Source organism: Aptenodytes patagonicus, chromosome 2 (genome assembly GCF_965638725.1).
Source record: "Aptenodytes patagonicus chromosome 2, bAptPat1.pri.cur, whole genome shotgun sequence".
In the NCBI taxonomy this organism is placed as follows: Eukaryota; Metazoa; Chordata; class Aves; order Sphenisciformes; family Spheniscidae; genus Aptenodytes; species Aptenodytes patagonicus.
Window position 1 is genome coordinate 120,501,328 of NC_134950.1, and position 23,695 is coordinate 120,525,022.

The following is a 23,695-nucleotide window of genomic DNA, read 5'->3' on the forward strand; positions in this document are numbered from 1 at the left end:
TGGGTTGGAAGGAATCTTAAAAGGTCAATATCCATCACTGTTGGCTGTTGTGTCTTTATTATTATTTATACAGCCAAATCAGGGCCCGGAAGCCTGTGGGAGTTTCTCCTGTTATGACTGAGGCACATCACTGAGTCAGCATGAGCGTGTTTATACTGCCCACTTTCTGGGCTATACCTCTTGTATGGGCAAAGAGGAGAGTTCAGTCTGAAGAACTGGCCCTCTTTGGGTAACTGTCAAATTTCTGATGACCCGTATGTAAATATCGATCCATATGTAAGTATGCAAAGATTTTGAGATTATAATGGGACATCCGCTGTTGGATCCAACCAGGTCGTTGCAGCCCAGCTCACTCCAACCTGCTTCTTACTATTGCCTCTTCAGCTGTGCTGGTAGAGGTGCTCATCTCTTGGCTGTTGTAAGCCAGAAGTGAGCAGGGTGGGCAACCAGCTAGTAGTTAGGGTGTTAAAAACCATCATTCTGCAGAGAGTGATGCCGGTGGAAGAAGACACCAATCTGCTGCTGCAGATGTTCACCTTGTTGTTCTCTAACCCACTGCATTCCCTGCAAACCGGGCTAGTCCAAGCAGCAGGTCTCGACAAACATGATTCTCTTCAATTGATGTAGGATGGAAATTGCTTAAACAAATAGTTCCCTGCCAGCAAATCCAAAGAGACGATAAACTTGGTAGTGTTGTGGTTTGAGCAGCCTGGGTCAGAACCTCTTTCACAAGCATAAGGGGATGTTTTTGTCTTCCACTTTCAGTTGTTCAGACCAACCCAATTCAGAGTTCAGGGCTGTCGCTGGCAGGTCTGAGGGCTTGGAAACTTTTAGAGAAGAGTCACTGACAAATAGATAGGGGTAAGAGGATAAGGGGTAACTTCTTCCAGCAGCCTAGAAGTAAACCATTTACAAGTCAGTCCTGAAATGTGTAACTTTTTTAAAGCTTTGCACGTTGTTACATTTCAGGAAATGAAATGTCGTTAGGCAGGTCTCGTTTGTCAGATGAGCCCTAATAGCTATTTATACTAAAATGACACTCTTACGACTTATTTGCATGTCAGACAAGTGAGTCAGTAAAACCAGCAAGCGATCTGCCAGAATATAAATGAAAAAAGGTGGCAGAATTCTTTGAAGGCCTCTCATGGCTATCTTTTGAATTCAGATGTTGTACTGGAAAACCCTGTGTCAAGTCCTCCAGTGCTGGGCCACGTGTTCTGTAGGGTCTTATGTTCATTTCTGGGGTTTTTGAAATTTGCAAAATGAACATGACACAATTTTTCTTGTGATCAGTCCTGTGCACAGAATAGTAGAAAGCAGCTATTTATTGCAGAAATTGTAAACATCCTCAACAGCTTGTATTAAGATATTCATAGCAAATTTACACAGTTCCATCACTTTTCTAGGACTCAAAAGCTGAAGCTGTCCTACTCCCTATCCTGTTCCTTATTTGTCTACAAAAGAATGAAGCCATGTATCCCCTCTATAAGGGCTTTGAAGCTCTGCATAGACTTTCTATTCTATAATTGACCTCCTAGAGGGCTGTCAACCTGTTCCTTTGCATGAAATTGCCCTGGGCTGGTTCCTACCCAGTCCCTGGAGGATTTACCTCAGAGGGGATAACTCTGGAGTCAGCAAACACAGTCAGCTAGAATAAGCCTTGCTGTGGGAGTCAGAAGACTGGGGTTCTTTTCTTGGCTGACCACAGACCAGATGTTTGCTGCTAGGAAAATTACTTCATCTCTATTTTTCCTTCCTTTTGTTAGCTCTTTGGGTTTTGTGCTGACTCCTATTGAATGCATCTACAGTGTCAAACACAACAGGGCCCTCACTGCAGATGACACCAGTGGGAAATGTAATAATAAGACTCAGAAATTACATTTCACAAGAATACCTACTTCTTTTTCTGCCTACTGCGTGGGACTTGCCCAGCACCTGGCAGTAGGGTAATAACAGCACATTTCTTGGGAAAGAAAAAAGCAATATCCAAGGAATGAAATAAGGGTCGATCGCTAACCCGTGCCAGTCCTCTCATCTGTGTGTGTAGACCCTTGGACTTGTGGGCCCTGTGAAATCTGTCCAGGTGTACATGCTATAACACGTCCACTTGCTTATTTGCAGAGAAGCAGTCCTAATGATATGTCAGTTTGGCAAGCTCTCTGTTTTATTTCAAGGCTGTGCTCTGCTGCCCGGTGATAATGCATATGAATGTGCTCCCAGATGTCTATGACCCAGGTGGGTCAATTAATTTCCTTCAAGAGAAAAATCCAGACATAGCTGGAAGGACACAGTCCAATTAAAAATGCTAAAAATGCTAAATCAAAAAAAAAAAAAAAAGCTAAAGAAACTGTCTGAGGAGGTCTTGCACTCTGAAATGCCTTCATGTCACAAACTCTAGTCCCACAGCCCACAGCTGGTGTCATGGTCTGCTAGAAGATTACTTTGTCTTCTCATTGCTTCTTGTCAATCAGCTCGGAAAGTCTCATACAGAGAAAAAACAAAGTAGTTGTGTTTCAGGAACAGGGATTTCTACATGAAGCTCAGTCAACAGACTTGAATTTAATGTAAGGACACGGCCAGTTTACTCCAAGGAATGGTATCACTGAGCAATGTGGACATGAGCCACTTTGCATCAGCTTTGGGGGGGATGTGAATCTTTTCTTGGCACAACCTGGGAAGACAGCATGGGCAAAGTATGACAGCCACGGTTCTTGTAAAACAGACAGCCCAATAATTGAAGAATTTTTTAGAAAATGTACTTTTTCAGGAAAAGCGTCATACAAAAGAAAATATATTTTTAATGTATTTTCTAGGACAAGCACCCAAAAACCATCTGCTAAAATGTAGCATGACAGTCCTCAGAGTAGCCATTTACTTAGCTGGGACTCACACCTTTAAATTGTATTTTCATTGGGAGGTTTTTTTAACAAACTTTGAGGGCTTTAGCAAAACTTTAGCAAACTTTGGCGCAAAAGGTAGAGGTATGCTAGTGAATGTAGTTAATGTCAGAAGGTTAGAACTCATTGTTAAGACCAAGGAAAATCACAATATTGAACAGGAAGGTAAGCCTGGCTTCAGAGGTGGAGTAGTAGAAATGGGGTGAAATATAACACTATTACGTGGAGAGTAATAGGAGTTTCTGCCCTAAGCTATCAGTTCAGCTGGAAAAGGCACAGCTGGAGAAAGAGCTGGGTGTATTCACAGAACACAGGATGGCAGTGAGCCTGTTGTAAAATAAAATGTCACATAAGATTTGTGAAAAAAGGAAATGCAGTCCTAAAAGTCATCCAGCAGCTCTTCCAGGAGAGAGAGGGCAGTACTGAAGGGCTTGAACGAGGCACTGGCGAGACCCTACCTGCAACAGTGCAATGTAATTCTTGGTCTCCAAGCTCAGAAGGGATAAACTCAGACTAGGGTCAGTCTAAGAAAGCACCTTTCTTATCAGAAGTGATTAAAGGTGATCAGTTTGTTTAGCCTAGCAAAATGAAGGCAGAAGGGGGATATGCTTACTCTTAGCAAATGAACAAGTATGACTAATACCAGGATTTTAACTTGCCAGTTAGTTCTAATGGGGTTGATCATCTAATTTTGAAAAGAACTTCACATATTTTCCCTTTTTTTACAATGTCTGTAATGTTTAGTCCTATCTGAAAGCCTTTTGTCTGAGAATTGAGCTTCTTTGTAAATTAATAGCGCTCAGCAAATATTTTTGTATTTTTTTTAAACCCTTTGGTAACTAATCAATAACATCTGTTATGAAAGCCATGGATTAAATTTGAGCCCATAAAATTAAATTGGGTAAAACCAACTTTCTAGTGACACTTGCCCTGTCTTTGAGCACCCAGCTAGTCCAGGCCAGGAAGCAACACGATTCTCCTCTACGTGCACTAAGAATGCTCAAACTATATGTACATAGCGTTATTATAGTAAAATTGCTACATAAAATCTTTCATACTAGGCTACAGTATGAAAATCTGCATGAATGGGACATATTTATTTAATGAACAGAGGCCTTACTATTTCAGTAGTCTTATGTACAATTTTAAGCACAAAAGACTGCATTTTGGTGTATATTTTTAAGAATCTAAAGGATATTGGTTCTGCCTTGGTGAGACCTCCTTTTGACATTTCCAGTGGCAGTATTGCTGTTGGAATGTCTTCATGTCACACTTAGCAGCTGCTTTCTTTGGGTCACATCCAGCCAAAATTAGCCTCTATAGTTCCCAGTCAATGGACTTTCCAAAGCCCACCTGTGCTCCCCTTCATGACTTTTCAGGGAAATTTTCTTCCCTTCAGTAATCGTGAACATGTCATTTATATTTTATTTCTCATCAGAGCCAGCTTTATAATTTGCAGTTTCCCAAACTACAGAAGGGAAAGACTAAGAATAAAAATTCTCTAGTTTGGCTTCCAGACTACTGATTTCTTTTTCTCTCACCTAGTTACTGAAACACAAGTGGTAAAGCTGACCCATGAAAAAAATTAGCACAGGATGTTAAAGATTTATCTTGACTAAGAAAAGTGATGAAGTTTTTAAATTTCTAATTAGGGGAAGGTTTGTTACAGTTATGTTATGAACCAGACTTTCACAGTACCTCAGCTAACACATTGTCAAGGATGTTCTTCTGAGTTTAATATATTCATATGCAAGTTCGTACTACTAAATGCCATAAGACCATTCTGACTCAGTTCAGTGAATTTATTGACTAAGACTACAAAACTTACAATCAATTGGCAGATAAAGTAGCGACTACAAAACATCCCTGTCCTACCTACTGGTTTCTGTGGTGATGGATCACGCTACATCATATAAACTCAGCTGTTAACTCTGTATGTTTTAACTTGGGTTTACTGAAAAATTTTCAAGTATTACAAAATCACTATGTAATTATCTTAGAAAGTAGAAGTACCAGCGGATACTACTATAAACAGAATTTATAATTTATATATAAATATTATATGTTTATTATATATATCTTTATTATACATGCATATATACAATATATAAAATTAAGTATCGTTACCATAGCTTGAGTATATCATTATGATATATTTAATAATATATATAACATTATGGCATAGTATGGCATATTGTGAAATAAATACTACTGATGCCAGCTTTTTCTGCTGTTTTCTTCTTTGACCAGAGGAATTAGGAGAAGTGCAAAATATACCGACTACTCATTGGTTAGTTAATAGAGTAGAAAAAATTTAACCAGCGCAAGAGTAAGTGGAAGGCTTCTAGGAAGTCTGGTTCATACCTTATTGTGCTATATATTAAATTTTCTCCTTACGCACACACATGATAAATGCAATATCTGAGTCATGACCCAGGAAAACAATGATCAGCTTGGCCAACCTCTGATCTTTTTATCGGGGTAGGTACAGGGGAAAGACTCTTAATTGTTCTTAGTTGGATGAATTGTACAGCAGAAATTAAGCTGAGGTTCAACACAGTGCAGAGCGTCCGTGGTTTCTTGCTTTCTCACCTGAGATGAGAAGAGGCATCATGAAGCAGGTTGTCCTAGGCTGGGTGGCGGTGGACTGAGAAGATTCTCAGTAGCTTTTGGCTTGGCTTGTCAAGAAACCAAAGGAAACACTGTGTGGCACCCTCCCTGTTTCCATCGGAGAGCAGGGGCTGTTGTCAATGCCACTAAACCCCGTCCTTTCCCAACTATATTTTTACCTTACTGATAGTATATCGTACTTATGCTGTCTATAGCAATAGTATGTGTGATTGGTTTTTATGCTTTGATTGTGAGGGAGAGTTTTTCAGAGTTCATGGCAGTGTAAGAGTAATTTTCAGGGATGCATGGATGTTTCAAGCAGATATGTATTAAGTATAGAGGATTATTATGGATGATCTGCAGTCTGAACTTGGTATGTTCCTTCTGAGCATGTCTACTTTCATAAGAGATCTCTGCAGAAGGAAAAATAAAATTGCACCTATTAAATACAAGGTACAAAATCATGCATTACACTGCTCTAAGCATCAGATTACAATGTATCCTAAAAGGATGAGTAATGAGCAAGTCTCTGTAAGTTTAAGTTCAATTATTACATGAAAGTAGAAATAAACAGAATTAAAGTTCCCTGCATGACTACATTCTTCTAAATGGCTGGGTAGGTGGATGTATCCCTAAAAAAAGTATAAACTTCATGGCATTCTCTCACCCATGATGCATGCCCCATTGCAATAATTCAAAATCGTAAAGAAACGAACTAGGCAACACATTTCCACAACCTCTCAGCAATGTGCTGGAAAGAGTAGGAAAATGTACGATTTTTTGTTTCTTATATCAGCATGGCAAGGCTGCTGCTGAAGAAATTTTAAAATATGTTGAATTCTTAATTTATAGCCACTTTTTGGTCCTCAAATGAAAAATTTAATGAAGTTAAAAGCATCAAAACCTACCTTTTAGAACTGAGTCAAAAGTGTACTTATGTATTTAATCTATAATTATAGATGAAAACCTAGCATTTTAGGATTTAGGGAAACATATACCCACCCTCAAGAACTCAGAGAAAAGAGACTATTATTGAGTATTTTTAGTCATACCTGGAGTCCTACTGACAGCAAAGAGACTATTTCTATGCCAGAGGCGTTGCAGGTCTGATCGCTAGACCCACTACTGAGAAATGCTGAGCACTCTCGAAGCTCCTTTCAGCAGCGGTAATAACAGCTTACTGAAGATGTTTAAAGCTTGCAGGATTGAGCTCATGGTAGGAAACTACTGACAGAGAAGGAGGAATGGGAGAGATGAAATAGATTTTTCTTTTTTTTTTTTCTTCTTTTTTTGTATGCTTACAAGACATGACTTCTTTCATCTCAGAAGAATTAAATTAAAATGTTTGCAGTTTTAATCAGATCAATTTTAATATGACAAAAATAAAAATTAAAGTCCTAACTAAAACATTAACCAGGGTCTGGTCTGTTGTAGGAAAAAAAGAAATGGACAGGAAGACCAATTTTTAAACTTCATGTAGGAAAAAAGTTTAGTGAGAAATACATTTAAAAAATCTTAATGTCATTTAAAGCCTTTGTTTATGTATAATGTTAAAACTTTATGCAAGATACACCTTTGTAAGTTTGGTCTCATTGGATAGCTGCTAAGAAATGCTCTTAAAATTAACTAACTAATCAATATATTCTATCAACTACAAACTTGTAATTCATTGTACAATACTTGGAAAAAAAGTAAGAAAAACTTGCTCTTCAAGTACACAACCTTACATGTGAGCCAGGTATCCTGTTTTGGAGATGACCTGCATATACCAAGGATGTGTCACCCACAGATAACTTTTTAGCCTCCTGAAGAAATGATAAAGAAATTACAGTGCTTTGGGCAGAAGCAAAATGTATTGGCTAAATTGGAATTAGAAATCAGAAAATTCAAGATAAGATTTTCAAAAGTGGCTTCCAAGTATCAGGAATTTTATTCCTTGATTGAGCATAGAAAGGAAAGTGGCCTGATTTTCAGAAACCAGAATTTTATTATGGCAACAATCTTCAAAACTGTTATGTTTTTTTGGTTTTTTTAAGAGAATTTGAAGCCTTAAGTACACAATGACAGGCAAAAGGCAAAAATTTTTAAAGACACGTCAGTATCTGTCCACTCAATGTTGCAAGGCATAACTCATCTGGGTACCTAAGTGAGTGAGTAGTTATTGGAAAGATTAAGGTTGATAAGTCATTTTTTGAAGGGGGGCATAACTGTTTCATTCACTTAGGCCTGGTAAGACCTAGTGGAACAATATGTGAATACATGCAAAAATTTTCTAATTGGTGGCCTGATTCTCCCAGTCATCCGAACTCACTTTGGAAGATCAAGTCACTTTTGTCTAGGTGCCTGATTACTGACTTAGAGGACTCGGAATTTAAATGCATTAAATTCTAAGAGAACTTGATTTTAAACTTGTATGGACAATATTGTCCTTCAAGTGACCCCCCCAAAAAATCAAGGGGTGTTTTCCTTACAAAAGAAACATATTTGATCTGAAATTGTAAAAGGGCTTTCAGTAGGGGATGACATCACATCATTTTCTAGAGCAGAAGTGTGGTGGGAACGATTCTGGTACATACGCGTGACCACCACCATATGGCTTGTTTCATGTTGTTTTTGTTTGTTTACATTAAAAGAAGATTAAAGTTGCATATTTAACTGCTCAAAAGCTAACACATGCCAGAATTAAGATGGTCTGTACAATCGTAATTCACTCCACTTGTGTAAATCAATTGTTATATAGCATTTAAGTGCATGATCAAATACTGGGTTTCCAGTGGATCTTTTCCACGCTCAGTGAATGGGCAGTTAGTCAACATTTATTTTATTCTCCAAATTGAGTGTGGGACTGACGGCAAAATTAGTTCAACCATTGCACAATACAAAATGATAAATTTTCTTCCACTGGAAAGATTCCTCTGTGGAAAGCATTTTTGTCTTGCTTTCACTAGAATAGCTGACCGTGCAACACTTCTGCAAACCTGCTGTCCACAAAAAATAAAACCCACACCATTAATATCCAGCTGCAAAAATTTGGGCTGAATTTGCTTTCCCAGCCTTTGTAACCTTCAGTGTAACAGTAAAACCAGTGTCTTCTATAACAAACTGTCTTTTATTTGTTGGTTTTAAGCAGCCAGTACAGCTGAGAGAAGAGATAATTAGTAATCTCTTCCTTTATGTTCAGCATCTACAGAGTTGTAAAACCAAATACAGATTTATTACCTTTGTTCAAGCCTATGAAGGGCAACAGGATGGATTAGGTACTGCTGAATACCAAGCCAGAAGAAATGGAGTTTAGACAAAGGTGTGGAATTAAAAAAAAAGATAGCAGCTTTTTCTTCCAAGAACTCAAGACGAATTTTCTCAGCTTGCCTGTGTTAGCTTTTGAGCAGTTAAATATGCAACCTTAATGTTCTTTTAATGTAAAATGCTAATGATTTATTAGCATTATCTTGAGTTTTCTATTCATTTTTATCCAGGTACCATTGGTGGGAATATATACTGCTGGAATGTGAGAGCAGAATGTGGCTTTAAATATGCTGGGACTTGGTCTGATGTTTAGAAGTATTATAGAATATAATAAGAGAAACATTCTTTATTGCTCCCTATGCGCTGAACTGATCTACAACAAACATTTTTGTTTAATTACTTCTAATTCTCCCTTGGCTTTTTTCATAGATCTTCCCACACTAATGCCTGATGTGCCAATTCTTAAACAGTTAAGCTGAGGCTAAAGCCTGACTACTGTGATAAAAGATCTCCAAATTTCACCTGCATGTACAACTCCAGAAGATTTCTGATTATTTTTTTCTTCTTCTTCTTTATTTTAGGACAATTATATGCAGAAAGACGGGCAGCAAACAGCAGAGCGTGAAAGCCATTGATGTTAAAATTGAAACCGATCCCTTTGTGAATGACCAATATGATGCTTTTTGTGTAAAGGATGAAGGTCAGCACTGATATACTATTGAAATAATGCACAGTCATTGCTGTCTTGCAACATTAAAAGTTTTGCCTTCAATTTTTCTACTGCTGAGAGGCAAAGAGGGAATGTTAAGGAATAAATCTTTATAGTAATCACCCGCTACGTGAGCCAACTGCTACATTGGTTGCAGGAAATAAATTGCATGATCTTTTGTCTTTGCTGCAGTTTAGCAAGTTCAAACAGCACTACTGATCTGGAAGAACCCATTTTGGTGTTTACAGAACATACTTTATGGAAAAGAATATATCTGGCACCAATATAATTGAGATGCCTGAAGCATCTCCCATACTCAGCACTGTAACTGAATGTACCTCAGAAAGCTGGCTTCCAACCGCAAAACACTGTGCTGTTGCATATCTATCAGCATACAACATTTGTATGCAAATAACTTCAGTGCCTCCATTTTAATTTTTTTTTGTTGTTTTGTTTTTGTTAACAAGTGTAGACCAGCCTGCTAGGGACTCAGGTATATCATGGATGATTCTGAAAACCAGATTATTTCCAATTTAAGTTGATGCTTAAACTTTTTGTTATTCAAGTGCCAGAACCCACAAGCAAACATGGAGTCTGAAGGCAAAAAATAAATTGTTACTGATAGGCAGGATTGTTTAAAGAAATTTGGGAACCCCTGAAACAGATTGTTGATGTCCGCAGTGAAGTTTTGCATCTCATTTCCAAGAAAAGCAGGGGCAAGCAGATGGCATTTGCTGAGAAACAGTAAGTTCACAACACAGGGGGGCATCTTGATGAAGAGTCAGTGGCAGCAGCAGGCATAGAAATACGGTTGAAGTGAAATGTGACAGAGGTGATGCATATTTGATGTGCACCCAGTCATTCAAAAATTGCAGAGTTTGACTGACCATCCTCTCAAATAACCCTCGTGATATCAACTCCAGGCTCCGTGCTGCTATGAGCGATACCAGCTCCGTCACCCAGTTGCTAATGTTGTCACACAAGCACCTTTGTGCTTTCTTCCATGCTGCTCCTCACATATAGGAGCAGCTCCCTGTAAACATCTGCAAAACTCTCTCATTGTCTTCCTTCAAATCTCTCTTTTGTCACCATCCCCCCCTCGAGAAAAACCTTGCAGTGGGTGGGACAGCTGTGGGATGCTGAAATCATTGCTCTGGCCACTATTGTTCCATTGTGCCCTTGTGCTCCCCTGTCTGTCTCCACCTACTGCATCTGAGCTTACACGTAGATGCTGGATCTCAGGGAAGGAACTGTGTTTGCCTTTTGCATTTGGTTACTGCTCACGGTAAAGGGGCGCTAAAGGTGAAGATAAGAACGTAGTCTGACAATGCTTGTTGGAGAGGAGTACTACATAGGACTCAGAAACTGCATAGTTAAAACTCAGGGGAAAATTTGCATCATTTACGAAGAAGAGGCAATTTATGAACAACTTGTTTTGTACAAGGCAGAGAGTTTCCTGATGACAGAATGGAATGATCATGCCAATACGCTCACCAAATAGTCCTTACACACAGAAACATTTCTGGATGACAGTAAGGTCCCCTCTTCTTTGAATATATAAAAAATTTTGGATGCAGAGTCGATGTTTGAATAGAAAGGCTTGAGTGAAGTTGTGTGGCAGAGCTTAGTCTGTAGTTGGTATGAAAAGAGCAAAGTCCAGAAAGGAAATAGCCTTAACATGCGAGTGTAACACACAGTAACATACAAGCCAGCACAAAGCAGTTGACTGACAAAAGAACATCCTACACCTCAGGGATGCCACCTTCAGTTTTGGGAAGTAAATATCCAGTAAGAAGCAACAACAGCAAACCCCGCACCACAGCCTCAGACATAGCATATCTGTTCTGCTGTTTTGTACATGTGGCTAATAACCACACCTCTAAGTTATGATTAATGAATTGTTTCTTACTTGAAACCTCCCAAGTATTTTTCTTCTTTCAGAAAAGTAGACATTGCTTTTAATTGATACAATGTCAATTATAATGCAGTAATACATTAGAATTAAGACCTGTGTATTGAAATCAAGTACAAAAAGCAAGTTGTTTTGCCCTGCCGAAAGTGATAAATCCCAGGTTTCTTACATTGAGACCTACGTCTGCATATGCAATAACCGCAAGCCCTTTCATTTCTTCCATATCCATCCAACCAATAATCTGCAGTCCCACATGAAATTCATCCGGTTCTTTCTCGAGTATTTCTTAACCTCACCCTCTACCCATCATCTCCCTGCCTTCAGGGCACTCTCAGCTCCTTGCTGGGCCCCGGCATGGCTGACTTGGCAGGAGGCAGCATGTGCTGTGGCTGCCTTAGAGGTATGAATATGCTGGTTTGTCCTCCCGTATGCAATGCCGATCGGCTGGCCAGCAGCGCTTGTGGGAACAGGTAAAAGCTGAGTCTTACCTGTGCACATCCCAATGGAAAAGATGCCTGGCTTTGGATCTTTCCTCTTTTAAACTCCTCTTACCAAAATGAGCAGATGCTCAGCAGCTCTCCCTCTTTGTCAGACTTGGCTGAAATCAGCCAAAGGCTCAGACAGACTGACAGGTTGAGGATGGACAGAGGGAACAGTCATATCAGCCTTCTCTTCTTTAGAAACTAAGTTGATGATAGTAACTCTTCACAACTCTATTTTCAGTTCTTAGGGTTGTGCAAAGGGCATCTCAAACTACCATGAAACTTCTGGTACAAACCATCACAAAATTCCCTTCTTAGGCCTTGATTTACAATTAATCTTTACTCAGTTAACATTTAGCATGCAAATGAGTTCAGTTGAATTGCTTAAGCATACACCTCAGCATGCCTCAACAGCTGGGGCAGTGGTCAGATGCTAGCAAGAGCTCTGGGTGTGCTTACAGGATCAGGCTTTTACACATAAAAATCCTGAAGAGAGAGATACCTTTTTTTTGTGCTTCTGAAGTGGATTTTTTTTCTATACACACAGAAGAATCACAGCAGGCTTTGATACTAAGAGTTATGTTTTACAGGGAATTGGTACTGAGTTATGTTCGACAGGGAAAGATGTAGCTGTAATGTTTTATGAATGCTGTGAATATTGCTGCAGTTTTCACAGCACAGAGAAATGTGTCTTCTCAGTTTCTCAGAAACAAATGTTTTATGCAGCCATTAGAGTCAGGAAGACAACTCTGTACCAGCTCAGGATCTGCTGAGATCAGAAAGTTTCTCTCTTAGCCCCGAGTGCCAAAAATTACCTAAAAATATATTAGATTCTACCTATTCTGAAAATGGAGTATCACACATAAGTCACATCTGGCCTGTTTATTCTCTAGCAAAGCTCATAAGAAAATGCCTCGAAGAATAAAAGAGATAAAACAAGAAAAACAGAAAGCTGGAATTTTTCCTGCCAGTCTTATTTTTTTGTAGGACCGCATACCATTCAATTTCATACATATATAATCCTCTCAGTTCCCTTTCTTGTATTTTTTTTTTAAATGCCACAGAGGAAAGATCTCTTTGTTAATAGCTCCCAGGTTTTACTGGTTCTTTCTTCGGTGACCCACTGATATTTACAGGCAACAAGTAAGATCTCTATTCCATAAGGCTTTGATTTGCTGCCACCATAGAAAAACTAAACAGGCAGCAACTTGTAGTGGCGTACAGCATAAATGCAAATAAAACTTTGTTAAACATGACTGCTGGCTTCAGATGCCCATCAAAGGTTGGTGGCTTATGTACATATTTCAGTTTGCCTTCTTCAGCAGTAGGAAAAAAATAAATTAGTGTATTCTTTACAGCAAATATATTAAATGTACTTTAAAAGAGCAATCAAACTATGATTTGTTTTATGTAATATTTGAATGATTTCTTTGTATTTGTCATGCTTTGCTATGGATATGAAGTTTTTCATTTTTACATTGCTACAGCTTTCTTTTCCAGAGCTTTGCATATAGCTGACAGTGAATTTCCAGCTACCTGGTGATGTCATTTAAACTAATAAATGAAGTTATTCTTACAAGCCCTACCTGATGAAAGAGGTATTGGCATCCTAACATCAGTAGCTTACAAGCAGCACTTATATTGGCTATGATTGTGTTTTGGTTCTTTGTGCTCTATTTGTACTTAGTATTTTTATCCAAAAAGAAAAAATCCATATGCTTGAGTGTTTCTGCAATCAAGAAGGAAAACAAACATCCACACTCATCTTTCACAGGGCTGAGTGTTGAGAGTTGCGTTTTCCAATTTCTTAATGACGAGATGACATCCTATAAATTCCAGTGGTCTCTCTTGGAAAAACTCCACTGAATTGGGTGGTTGTAACAGGGGATGTTTTATTTCAAAGAGGATGTTTCATGTCAGCTTTCAGAGCATGGTACACAGTTAAAGTAGCAATTGTAGATAATCAGATTTCAGTAGATTTCCAGTTCTGCCAGGTGGCGTGGAAGCTGAAGTCCGCATCTTTTTTATGTTGATTTTTTTTTGCACTTATCTTAGGCTATCCTTTCTGCAGAGAGTATTCTATCAATACATCTCAAAAAAATCTTTACAAACTGATGAGATGCTTGTAGTTTAAATCAAGAAGATGCTTCTCGAGGAATCTGGACTGGGGAGGAGGGGTGCTGTGTTCTTAAAGTGACTTGTGTCGACTCTTTGCCAGAAATCACCTGTCACAAACTCCTTTCCACACGTGGTTTGGAGTTAAAGTCACTCTTCAGAGGGGCCATAATTCCTAAAAGCCAATCACAACTGAATGTGCTAACTCAATTAACAAGAGGCTTCTTCAGTCCCTTGTAAAAAATAGTTACTGAGTCTCTAAGAGGTCTGTAACCAGAGCCATCACTAGTCCTAACGTATCTATGCTCAACACATATCTTTGCTGTGCCACTTATTCCCATTCAGTCATCAGATGTTGACTCTATCCTGATTTCTACCCATGTATATTGAGTTCTTTATTGACTGTGGTGGTGATTTTCACTCCAGGAGACAGTCTGTGCCAAATTACTGCCGACATGAGGATCTTCTGTGTACTTCCACATTGCCGTATATCTGTGCTGTGCTCTCACTGCATAACCTAATCCATCCTTGCTTACTGCAGGTCAGCTACCAATGTATGGAGCCCTGTTAGATGTTTGACCTCACTGTCAATATGTGGCTCAGATTTGCAACATCTCATCTTCATAAAATGGCATCCAGAAGGTCACCTGCCGAGTCTGCCACTTGCAGCTGATGATAGGACACCAGAGCTCTCGGTGGCAAACTCAGGAAGGGTCACGATGTCCAGAACTGGATTCCAAGTTTCCAGGTTTGAGGATGTGATCTCGCACACAAGCAGGCAGAGCATGGGATCCGCTGGATGCCATGTTTTGCCGCTGAGGCAAAACAGTCAAGCACATCAGGTTCTTCTACTGGGAAGTGTGCATTGGGCTCATCTTTTAGCAAGCACAAAGAAAACATGCTGGTTTACAGGAGGATAGATGAGAGGAAAAGCAGTGCTCCAGCTGGAGAGTTCAGCACCTGCTCAGCACTGGAGGAGCCTGGTCCTCATCTAGCAGCGTCACCACTACAGGCAACCTCTGTAGCCGCCTTAACAAAGAGCACTGCTGTTCCTCCAAATGACAAGCTGCTGCCAACACATCCTCTGTCATGCTTTGTGGCCCAGATCTGCCTCCTCTCTTCCAGCAAGAAAATGGCCTGAGTGCCAGCACTGAGCACAGGCTGTTGTTCCAAATAAGCCCATGCTTTGCCACCTCCTGGTACAAAGGACACAGACAAAAACCTGAAGGGTGTCCCCAGAAGTGGCTCAGTTTGATGAGCTGCTGTGCCAGTGTCACTTCTGTACGTGTACCAGAAAGAACAGGTTTGGCAAAAGGCTGAGCAGGAATTGCCATAGCAACTGAGACTGCAGCAGAACGACAAGCCGTAACATGCTGCGACCCTGAAAATTCCTGTACATCTTGCATGGGAGAGAACATCAACTAAATGGATGTAGGAGCTCGAGTACATCTTTGCAGGGTATCAGCTTTCACTTTGTCTTGTCCACGCTGCCACTCAATATGCTCTGCAGCAAAGACACAACCTTATGAAGTCTCATATGAGAGATTCAGAAGTTCAATGTACAGTGTTCATCCATGAACATCTTTTAAATCTCTCCTTTTCTTTCTATTCACACATCAGCCAGATGTCTCTTTCAGGATCTCATGAGTCTCTGTTGCCACATGTTGCCAAATTTTACAGTAAAGCTCCCTTCAGCTTCCTTCTTTCCTGGAAGGTTATAATGTGCTTTTTGAATGTGTTTGCCATAAGGTAAATGTATTTAACTAATGTAAGTGTTACTTTTCTGCTTCCTCTGGCCACAGGATTAAGAAGCAAGGCTTTGTAGATAAGAATACCCTCTGACATATAATTGTCCCATACAGCCTTGGGATCAATGCTTCCCTCAGAGCAGATACACAGCTCCCATTTGTACCGACGGAAGTAGCTACATAAATAAAGTACATGAAATGCACGGGTCTGTAGCCTTCCTATGAGGCAATAAATTTTTTTTTTATTCCTTTCATCCACATCAACCTCTATTCATCTGACCAGTTCACAGGAAAGGCATTAGCTGCTAACTGCTCCTCGCTTCCTCAGATGCCAAGCCTCCTTAAGACTGTACATAAACTGAGCTTTGTGTAGCCTCAAGAGCTTGTTTTTTCTGTCAGTATGTGTGTGCATAGCTCCCACTAACTTCTGAAGGTGTTAGACAGTATATATGTATGTGTACAGGACAGAGAATAGACTTCAAAGCTTTGACTTCAGTAGCATGTCCCTTAAATTAGGGGCAGATGTTTTTCAGCATACCCTATTGAGAAGTGGTTAGCCAGGTCTATCAGACAATTTCTAAAATCCTGGTCCAAAAGAGCTTTCAGAGAGTGTGGATATTTATCGTAGGATGTTCATTTCACTACGAGGTAAACAACTGGTAACTTAAATACATTGTATTTCTAAATAAACATGTGTTTACCTATGTCAGAAGTGGGTGGATGATGGGAAAAGCTGCAGTTGGGACTCACAAGGATCTTGCGGCATGTCCCTGGGGCAAAAGCAGGAAAGCCCGAGCCTTTGCAGAAAGTAGATTGAAAAAAGCTTTTCTGTCAAAACTATTGCCCATTGAAAACCCTGGACGTGAACTGGTGTCAATGGAAATGTTGTTTGTAAGATCTTGTGCTGATGCCGTCCTAAAAGTAGACTCTAGCAAAGTAGCAAGGGTGCTCTCTGAAGATGTTTCTCCTTCTGCATGTTTAGAAGCATAGTCTTGGAGGTCATTTTTTCAGCTTCCAAACAAAAGTCTTTCCAAGGAATATAATCTTTGCTTAGCCAACTAAGTAATTAGGTTTTTGTACCAAGGCAAACTCTTTCAACAGGAGAGATCAATACTAGAACACAGAACTGGCCCTAAGATTCCCTTATCCCATATAATTACCAGAACTCCTGAGCCGTTACCTATTAGCCTTTTAATTTTTGGTTGCTCTGTATCAAGGCAAAAGCAGGTTTTGAATCTTCAGCTATTTTGGCAAATGGAACAGTTGTTTTTTCTTCCACAGTCAATAAGGGCTCTAGAACCACTGGAAAAAATCCCAGATTTGAAAAAGAATATAGAAGTGTTTATTTGTACCAACACTGCACATTTTGTCCACTGGGTTTCTTGGTAAGATCATGTTCTTGCATTATAGGTTTTTTTGTTTTGTTTTGTTTTGTTTTTCTGTAACCAAGAGATGTCTATTCCAAAAGGGACTGTAAAAAATCTGGAGAAAATGGGGATGTGGCAAACTCCTCTTCAAGAGCACTTCTGAGAGAGGAAGACCTTTGAGAGAAGAGAAAACGCAATGCCTAGAAGTTCTCTAGAAGATCTCAACCCACCTTGTTAACAATAGCCAAGCATTCAAATTCAGTTTACGCTGATGTTGGCAGTTGCCTGCCTCCTCTCTGCACTTCTGTCATGCAACCAACCTCAATGAAATTGGTTTTGTTATTGTTTACAGTAATTTTTGCTTCCTGGTTCTTAGTGCTGTCAGCAGAAATATTATCAAACAACATCCTGTTATTTTATATTCCAATAAATTTCGCTCTTCAGATTCTTACAGAGAGCAAAGCTATGTTACCGCTGGTTTTTGTTAAGTTGAAGAGCATGAGTCACCGTTTATTTTAGGATGTCTCTAACATAAAATAGGGGAAATTTGAGTATCTGGGAAGAAACTTTTGATTTTGAGAAAGACTAGAAACTTAGAGATAGTCTGAAAAATTACTAGTGTCCATCTAGGCCTTTCCTTTCCATGACTGTGGACTGGGTCATTGCTCAGCCTCGGACCACTTGCTACAGCGTAGTAGACAATAAAGTGCCAAACAATTTCACAAGCTTTTCTGCAGTTAAGAAAAATGACTGTGTCCAAGCTTTTGCTTTCCGATCCCAACCTACCCAAGCCTTTGTTAGCCTTTGTAGAAACAGGCAGAGAAGACGGCTGTAGCTTGACATCCTGGGCTGACTTGTTGGAAGCAAAGGTCCTCTAGATGCATCACTGTTACACATCGTAACATCACGGTTATCACATCACAGTTATAGCCCAATATATGCCTTCCCAATTACAGCTGAAAACAGTTATGAAGGAGGATAAGGGCATGAATCAGACGAGATGTATGAGTTCTGCGGACGTGTGTAAGTTTGTCCTTGGAGTAACTCTTTTAGCACCACTGTTAGCACTGCATTTAAAGCCTATTGCAAGGTCTCTACAATCTCATTTCTTTTTTCTTTTCAGACAAGCCCTGCGGGGACCCACCGTCCTTCCCCCACACTATCCTGCATGGCCACACTGGCTTTGAAATGGGGGATGAGCTGCTGTACGTTTGCGCCCAGGGGTACGTCATGGGCAACAAGGAGACGGCGTTCACGCTGCTCTGCGACAGCTGCGGGGAGTGGTACGGGCAGGTTCAGGCCTGTGTCAAAGGTAAGCTCACGCAGCACACGGAGCATCCCTCCGGGAGGTCGCAGCCTCCCATCGGCCCAACCAAGGCGGTTTCAGGCTTACGGGGGTGTCTCCTGGGCATGTGCAGTCCTGACGAAGGTCTTGGTGACTAGAGCATCAAAGTCTTAGCTGGCCCAACAGGGCTTTTACAATCCCATTGGTAGACATCTCCAGTAAACCACAGGAGAGGATAATTTATTCATACTTATATGAGCATAAAATTTCTTTCTGGGTAGCAGGAACCATTCAAAATAAAAAATTGGAATTTTTTATGCCATATTTATTTTTTCTCTATCCGCTAATCCCATTTCAGGGATTCACTGAGTCTTATCCCAGGGCTATCATCCAGCTCCTGCCTTCCAGTCCACCATCCTCCTTCTTTTTTCCACAATACCCTTTTTCTTTAGTACCGAACATAATTTTTAATTACTGGAAAATAACCTTTGGGAAGATCCTTCACCTGTGTATTTAATATCAGAATCAGCCCCTTTCTGGAAATCAGCTGTTTATAATCTTGTATGCGCTCATGCTGTTACTGGATGAGGTTTGTAACTTTTCAATGATGTACTTACTTTGTTTACTCAAGGAAAGGGATTACTACGGATGTTACAAGAAGTATCAGAGGTATTTTTTTCAGACTTCAAAAGCCATGCCCAGGCAGTGTTAGTGAACCAAAGACATTGTTTACCAGATAGAGCACACAATGCAGGTTTTGTATGTCTTCTGCTGTGTTTATTTTCACATGAAGCCACAGAGTTGCTACAGAGCAGGCTACTGAAATGAAAACTCGGTGTTTGTTCTCGCCTTTGGGAACTTAATGCAAGTACAGAGAAAAGCCAGTGTCTTTTTCTAGGCATGCACTAAGCATGTCCTGCATGCAAATAACATCTTTCCTTATGATAGATGTGCTAAGGCTGTTTGTGGCTTTATCACCTGGTCACCAGCCTTACATCTTCATATGATGCTACACGCTGAGGCCCGTGAGATAGCATCCTCCTTACAGAAAAGACAAGATGCCATGGTGGTACTGTGGCCCCATGGAGACAGGGATCAATACCTCTCAAAGGCACAGCAGACCCATACGCAACTCCCCCCCACTTCTTTATATTTTCCAGGTTCAATTGAGTTGACCATCCTTTAGGTGTTCTTGGATTTTTATTTGGGATGCAAAACGGGTAACACAATAGCTGTCCATCTTTTAAGCCCGAGACTTTGTCCACTGGCTTATAAGAAGATAGTTCGGCTGAGCTGAGCTTTTACTAGCCCTTTCCTAGTAGCTGCTTTAGCACTTTTGAACTTCTGGCCTTACATACATGATAAATGCCGCTTCCTTTTGGTAGGTTAGGAAAATTAAAGACCTGTGCAAGTTAAGAGAGCTGCCCGTGCCACAGAAGAAGTCTGTGACAGAGTGGCAGAAATACAATTTGGGTTAAAGCTAAGCAGTGATATGGAAAAGTTAAAAAAAAGTGTATTATTTTTTAACTTGCCCCAGTAAAAAGGCATACAAATTTTATCTGGTACCATGCTTTCAGGATTTTTGTCTACAAACACAACAGTAGCTACCCAGATATTTACTCCATTAAAGAGAATGAAAGTGGATTTTCTTACCAAATAACTTGACTCAAGGAATCAGGCTTTTATTAAAACAACAAAAACAAAATGTAGAAGCTCTGAGAAATTATAATAATGACATTTCCTTAATTTAAACCTTCAATAAAATCCACCTTTATATGTTAGTTAGATTCTGCAACAAACTTTTAACTTTCCCCTTGTTTAAACATAAGCTAAATAGTACCCTGAGTTCAGATGTGGATGCAATCAGAATTCTGCTTTTTCATTCTTTCTCATGTTACCCTGCCCAATGCATAAAGCTCACAATTTTTCCAATGTTTAAGAACAGTCATCAGAGTATCTTACTATTGTTTTCAGAGCGATATCACACCTTTAAGATGATATTTCTGGCAAAACAGATAAATTTTAAGCAAAGGAATGGGCAACTGTTGTGTAGCTGAGCTATCTATATGGGCTGGAGTTAACATATCCATTTCAGAACCTATATATTCCTTAATGCCCAGGGGCTTGCAAGGAGTTATTTTTACTTGTTAATATATACCACCAGGCAGTGGATAATCAGGAGAAAAGGTCAAACTTGTTCTTAGTAGAAACTGGTCATGTCTGTGCACCAGGGAACCAGATATTCAAAACCATCCAAATGGTACAGAGATACAAAAAAAAAAAAAAAAAAATTTTTTTTTACATCTTTCTGAACTATTCCAGCTTCCAGAACTGTAATTACAAACAGCAGTTCAGCTGATTAAGTGAAATACTGCAGGGGGTGGAAGGGGAGCACGGAGGGAGAGAAGGAAAAGAGTATCTACATCTGATAACACCATGGGGTCTGAATCTCCTATAATCCGCACCAATACTTCTTTTTCCTTCACTGAGGTTAGTGAAGATGCTAACTTTGTCACACGTAGAAATAAAAGCGTATTACACCAAAGTAAGGAGGAGAAAGAATCAGGCCATTTAAGTTGTGTTTCACTGTTTTCCCTGGATAAATAGTCTATTTCCCCTGTTTTTCCTGAGCCTTTCACACAGCCGCAGGGGAGAGAAAAATATTTTTAAAAGAAATAGGGAAGTGTGGCTGTAAAATCACAAACATCAACACTGGAACTTGAGAGCAGATGTAATATTGTGGATTATGATTTTTAAAATGATTTAAATGTAGACTTCATGCTGAGGGTCTTCCTTTGATTAATGTTTTTCAACCACTTTAAGGACCTGGGATAGAAAATAGTGTACGTGTTCAATTAATAATTATATATTCAGTCTTCCTTATCACAATTCTTAAGAAAGGAGGCTTTACAGGAAGACTGAAATGTGTGATGCTAGGATTCATTATTTTTTTAAAAAGTAAGAATTCAGTGAAAAAGGAAAAAAAAATAGAATTTAATTAAAAGAAACCTGATTTACAGTTGACAGATATTTTGGAGTCATAGTAGAGAGGAGAATAATTATTAATTAAGTACTCCAGAAGACAGGACACACACTGCTTTTTAAACGCTTTGAGGCAAGAGAGTAACTTCCCTATCGTGAATGCTAATGACAGGACTTAAAGGAGAATTTATATCCCTCTTGGCAGAGTGGGCCATTTCTGTCCTAACTGGCTCACAACAGAGGAAAGACGATCGTAAAGCCACTCCAGTGAACATTTAAGTGCTATATTTAGAGGCTGGTAAGACGATACAGTTCCCTTGTTCTGCATCTGCGCTGGGTGAGCAACTGGAAATGTGAAGTGGTCCCGATGCTCTTAGGCCAACACAACAGGACCATGGGGAGAAAACTCCGGTCAGAGGATTAAAAGACATAGGGCCTGTTCCTACATCTTGCACTGTCTCTGAGACCATGTTCTCCGCTGCTTTCTCCACCTCATCCCTGAAACAGCAACAATGTTTACCCAGTTTCATAAAGCTTTCTGAGATTTGTGGATGTTACAGCTGCATATTACTGTCCTACTTGGTAACGGCCACATCATAATGCCCAGCTTTCCAAGCAGAATATTGGACTAAACAGCAATAATTGGGTTTTTCTCATGTTTACGTAAAAGCATTGGGCCTGATTTACATTCCCAGTTGCCCACCCAGAGCAGATTCAGAGTCAAGGAACTATCATTGTAGCAGCATCTAAATATAGCACTTAGATGTTCGCTGAAGTAGCTTTATGATCATCTTTCCTTTCTGTTTTGATCCAGTTAGAATAGATACAGTCCATTCTAGCACCCAGGATGTGAGTGTACAACTGTACAGTTAGCAAATCCGTAAATAAAATGAAAAAATATATTATGCATCAATACATGCATAATCCAAAATACGTTGGCAAAACTTGGCTATGGGCATAACTGAACAAAATCATTTGGGGGTTATAGTAAGTAGATTCTGGACACAATAAAGTATGTTGTAAATTAGGAAAACAGTATATTGCAAATGGCTTTAATGTACATTGCGCATGCCAGGTAATGAACTCTAATTTTTAATCAAGATGCTTTTTAAGAAAAAAAGTGGCTCTGTATAGTTAGTGTTTTCCTGCAATTTCTCATCATGAAAAGACACTGTGTTCTAGCTGAAAACACAGGGATATTCAACCCAACAAAGCAACCTTAAGCAGAGAACAGGGAAATACATGTTTTTGCAGTTTATTATTTTTTCTATTTCTGTGGAGAGAACATATTTGTTTCACAAAATATATCCTAAAGATTGTCATTGTAGTAAGGTCTGAAAGCAGATGCTACATGCCACGCTGTGGCTGTCCTGCAGGCAAAGAGACTAAAGCGACCGTTGCTAAATGACATTCTTTTTTTTCCCCCAAATGAACTATAGGTTCAATATCAGGAGCATTAATACTAACATTTCAGTGGGGGCATCAGGGCTGCATTGCATTAGGCTGCATCCTTGAGAGTTTGCTTCCTCAAAGAGAAGGCAGATTAGATGGCCGGGAAGTCATGTCACATCTCTGCCCTAAAACTGGCTAGGAAGAATGTCATATATTCATCCTTTTCCCTTCTCTGCTTTGGATTTTTTCAACTATAAACTTGTGGCAGGAGAGGTCACATCTTCTGCACAACTAAGGAACCTCTCCGGTGTCAACACTTGGATACTTGTCTAGTGCATTCAGAGCTGGTCTAACTTTTCCACACTGAGGACCGTACTTCTGATTTCAGTGTAAGGAGGATTTGGCTGACTTTGACCATCTCTGAAAGCTTCTTCTACAGCTCCCAGTCTTTTTGCCTGATATTGAACTATTCTCATTACCTCAAACATTGTTTTCTGAATTTTCAACAATAGTATTGATTCATATTCATGTGGTCTGTAAGCATGACTAGCCAGCATCATTTAATTATTATTCTTTTTTTTTTTAATGGGGAGAGTAAAACAAAATGTCTCTGGCTTTTGATCTTATTTGGGAATGCCTTCCCCCCCCCCCCCCCCGACAGTGCAAAGGGAGAGTTGTGACAGACAAATAAAATAAGCAACAAAATATGTCCATGGCCTGTCAAAACAATTGTTGTGACAAACTTTGGTTCTCTTTTCAGGTCTGTCACTGAGCAGTTGTATTAGATTAATGTAAAGTATTGATCTGGCATGAACTGATTCTGCCGAATCATATTAGTTTAAAAAATTATGATGGGTTATTTATTTATACTAGCAGGCTTCCTGCTAGAATAAAAATCATCCTCCCTCTTGTAGCTGTTGGAAAAGACAAAAGGCAACACAAAGTCTGCC

At 39.6% G+C, this 23,695-nt stretch overlaps 1 protein-coding gene across 1 annotated transcript in view; it reads left to right on the plus strand.

The window, feature by feature from the left end:
- The window catches only part of SUSD5 (sushi domain containing 5), a 41,153-nt gene that overhangs the window by 12,165 nt on the left and 5,293 nt on the right, over positions 1-23,695 (plus strand). Inside the window, exons 3-4 of the mRNA XM_076332298.1 lie at positions 9,335-9,453; positions 18,210-18,398. Of these exons, the coding sequence (XP_076188413.1) occupies positions 9,335-9,453; positions 18,210-18,398 (308 nt within the window). The remainder of the gene's footprint in view (positions 1-9,334; positions 9,454-18,209; positions 18,399-23,695) is intronic.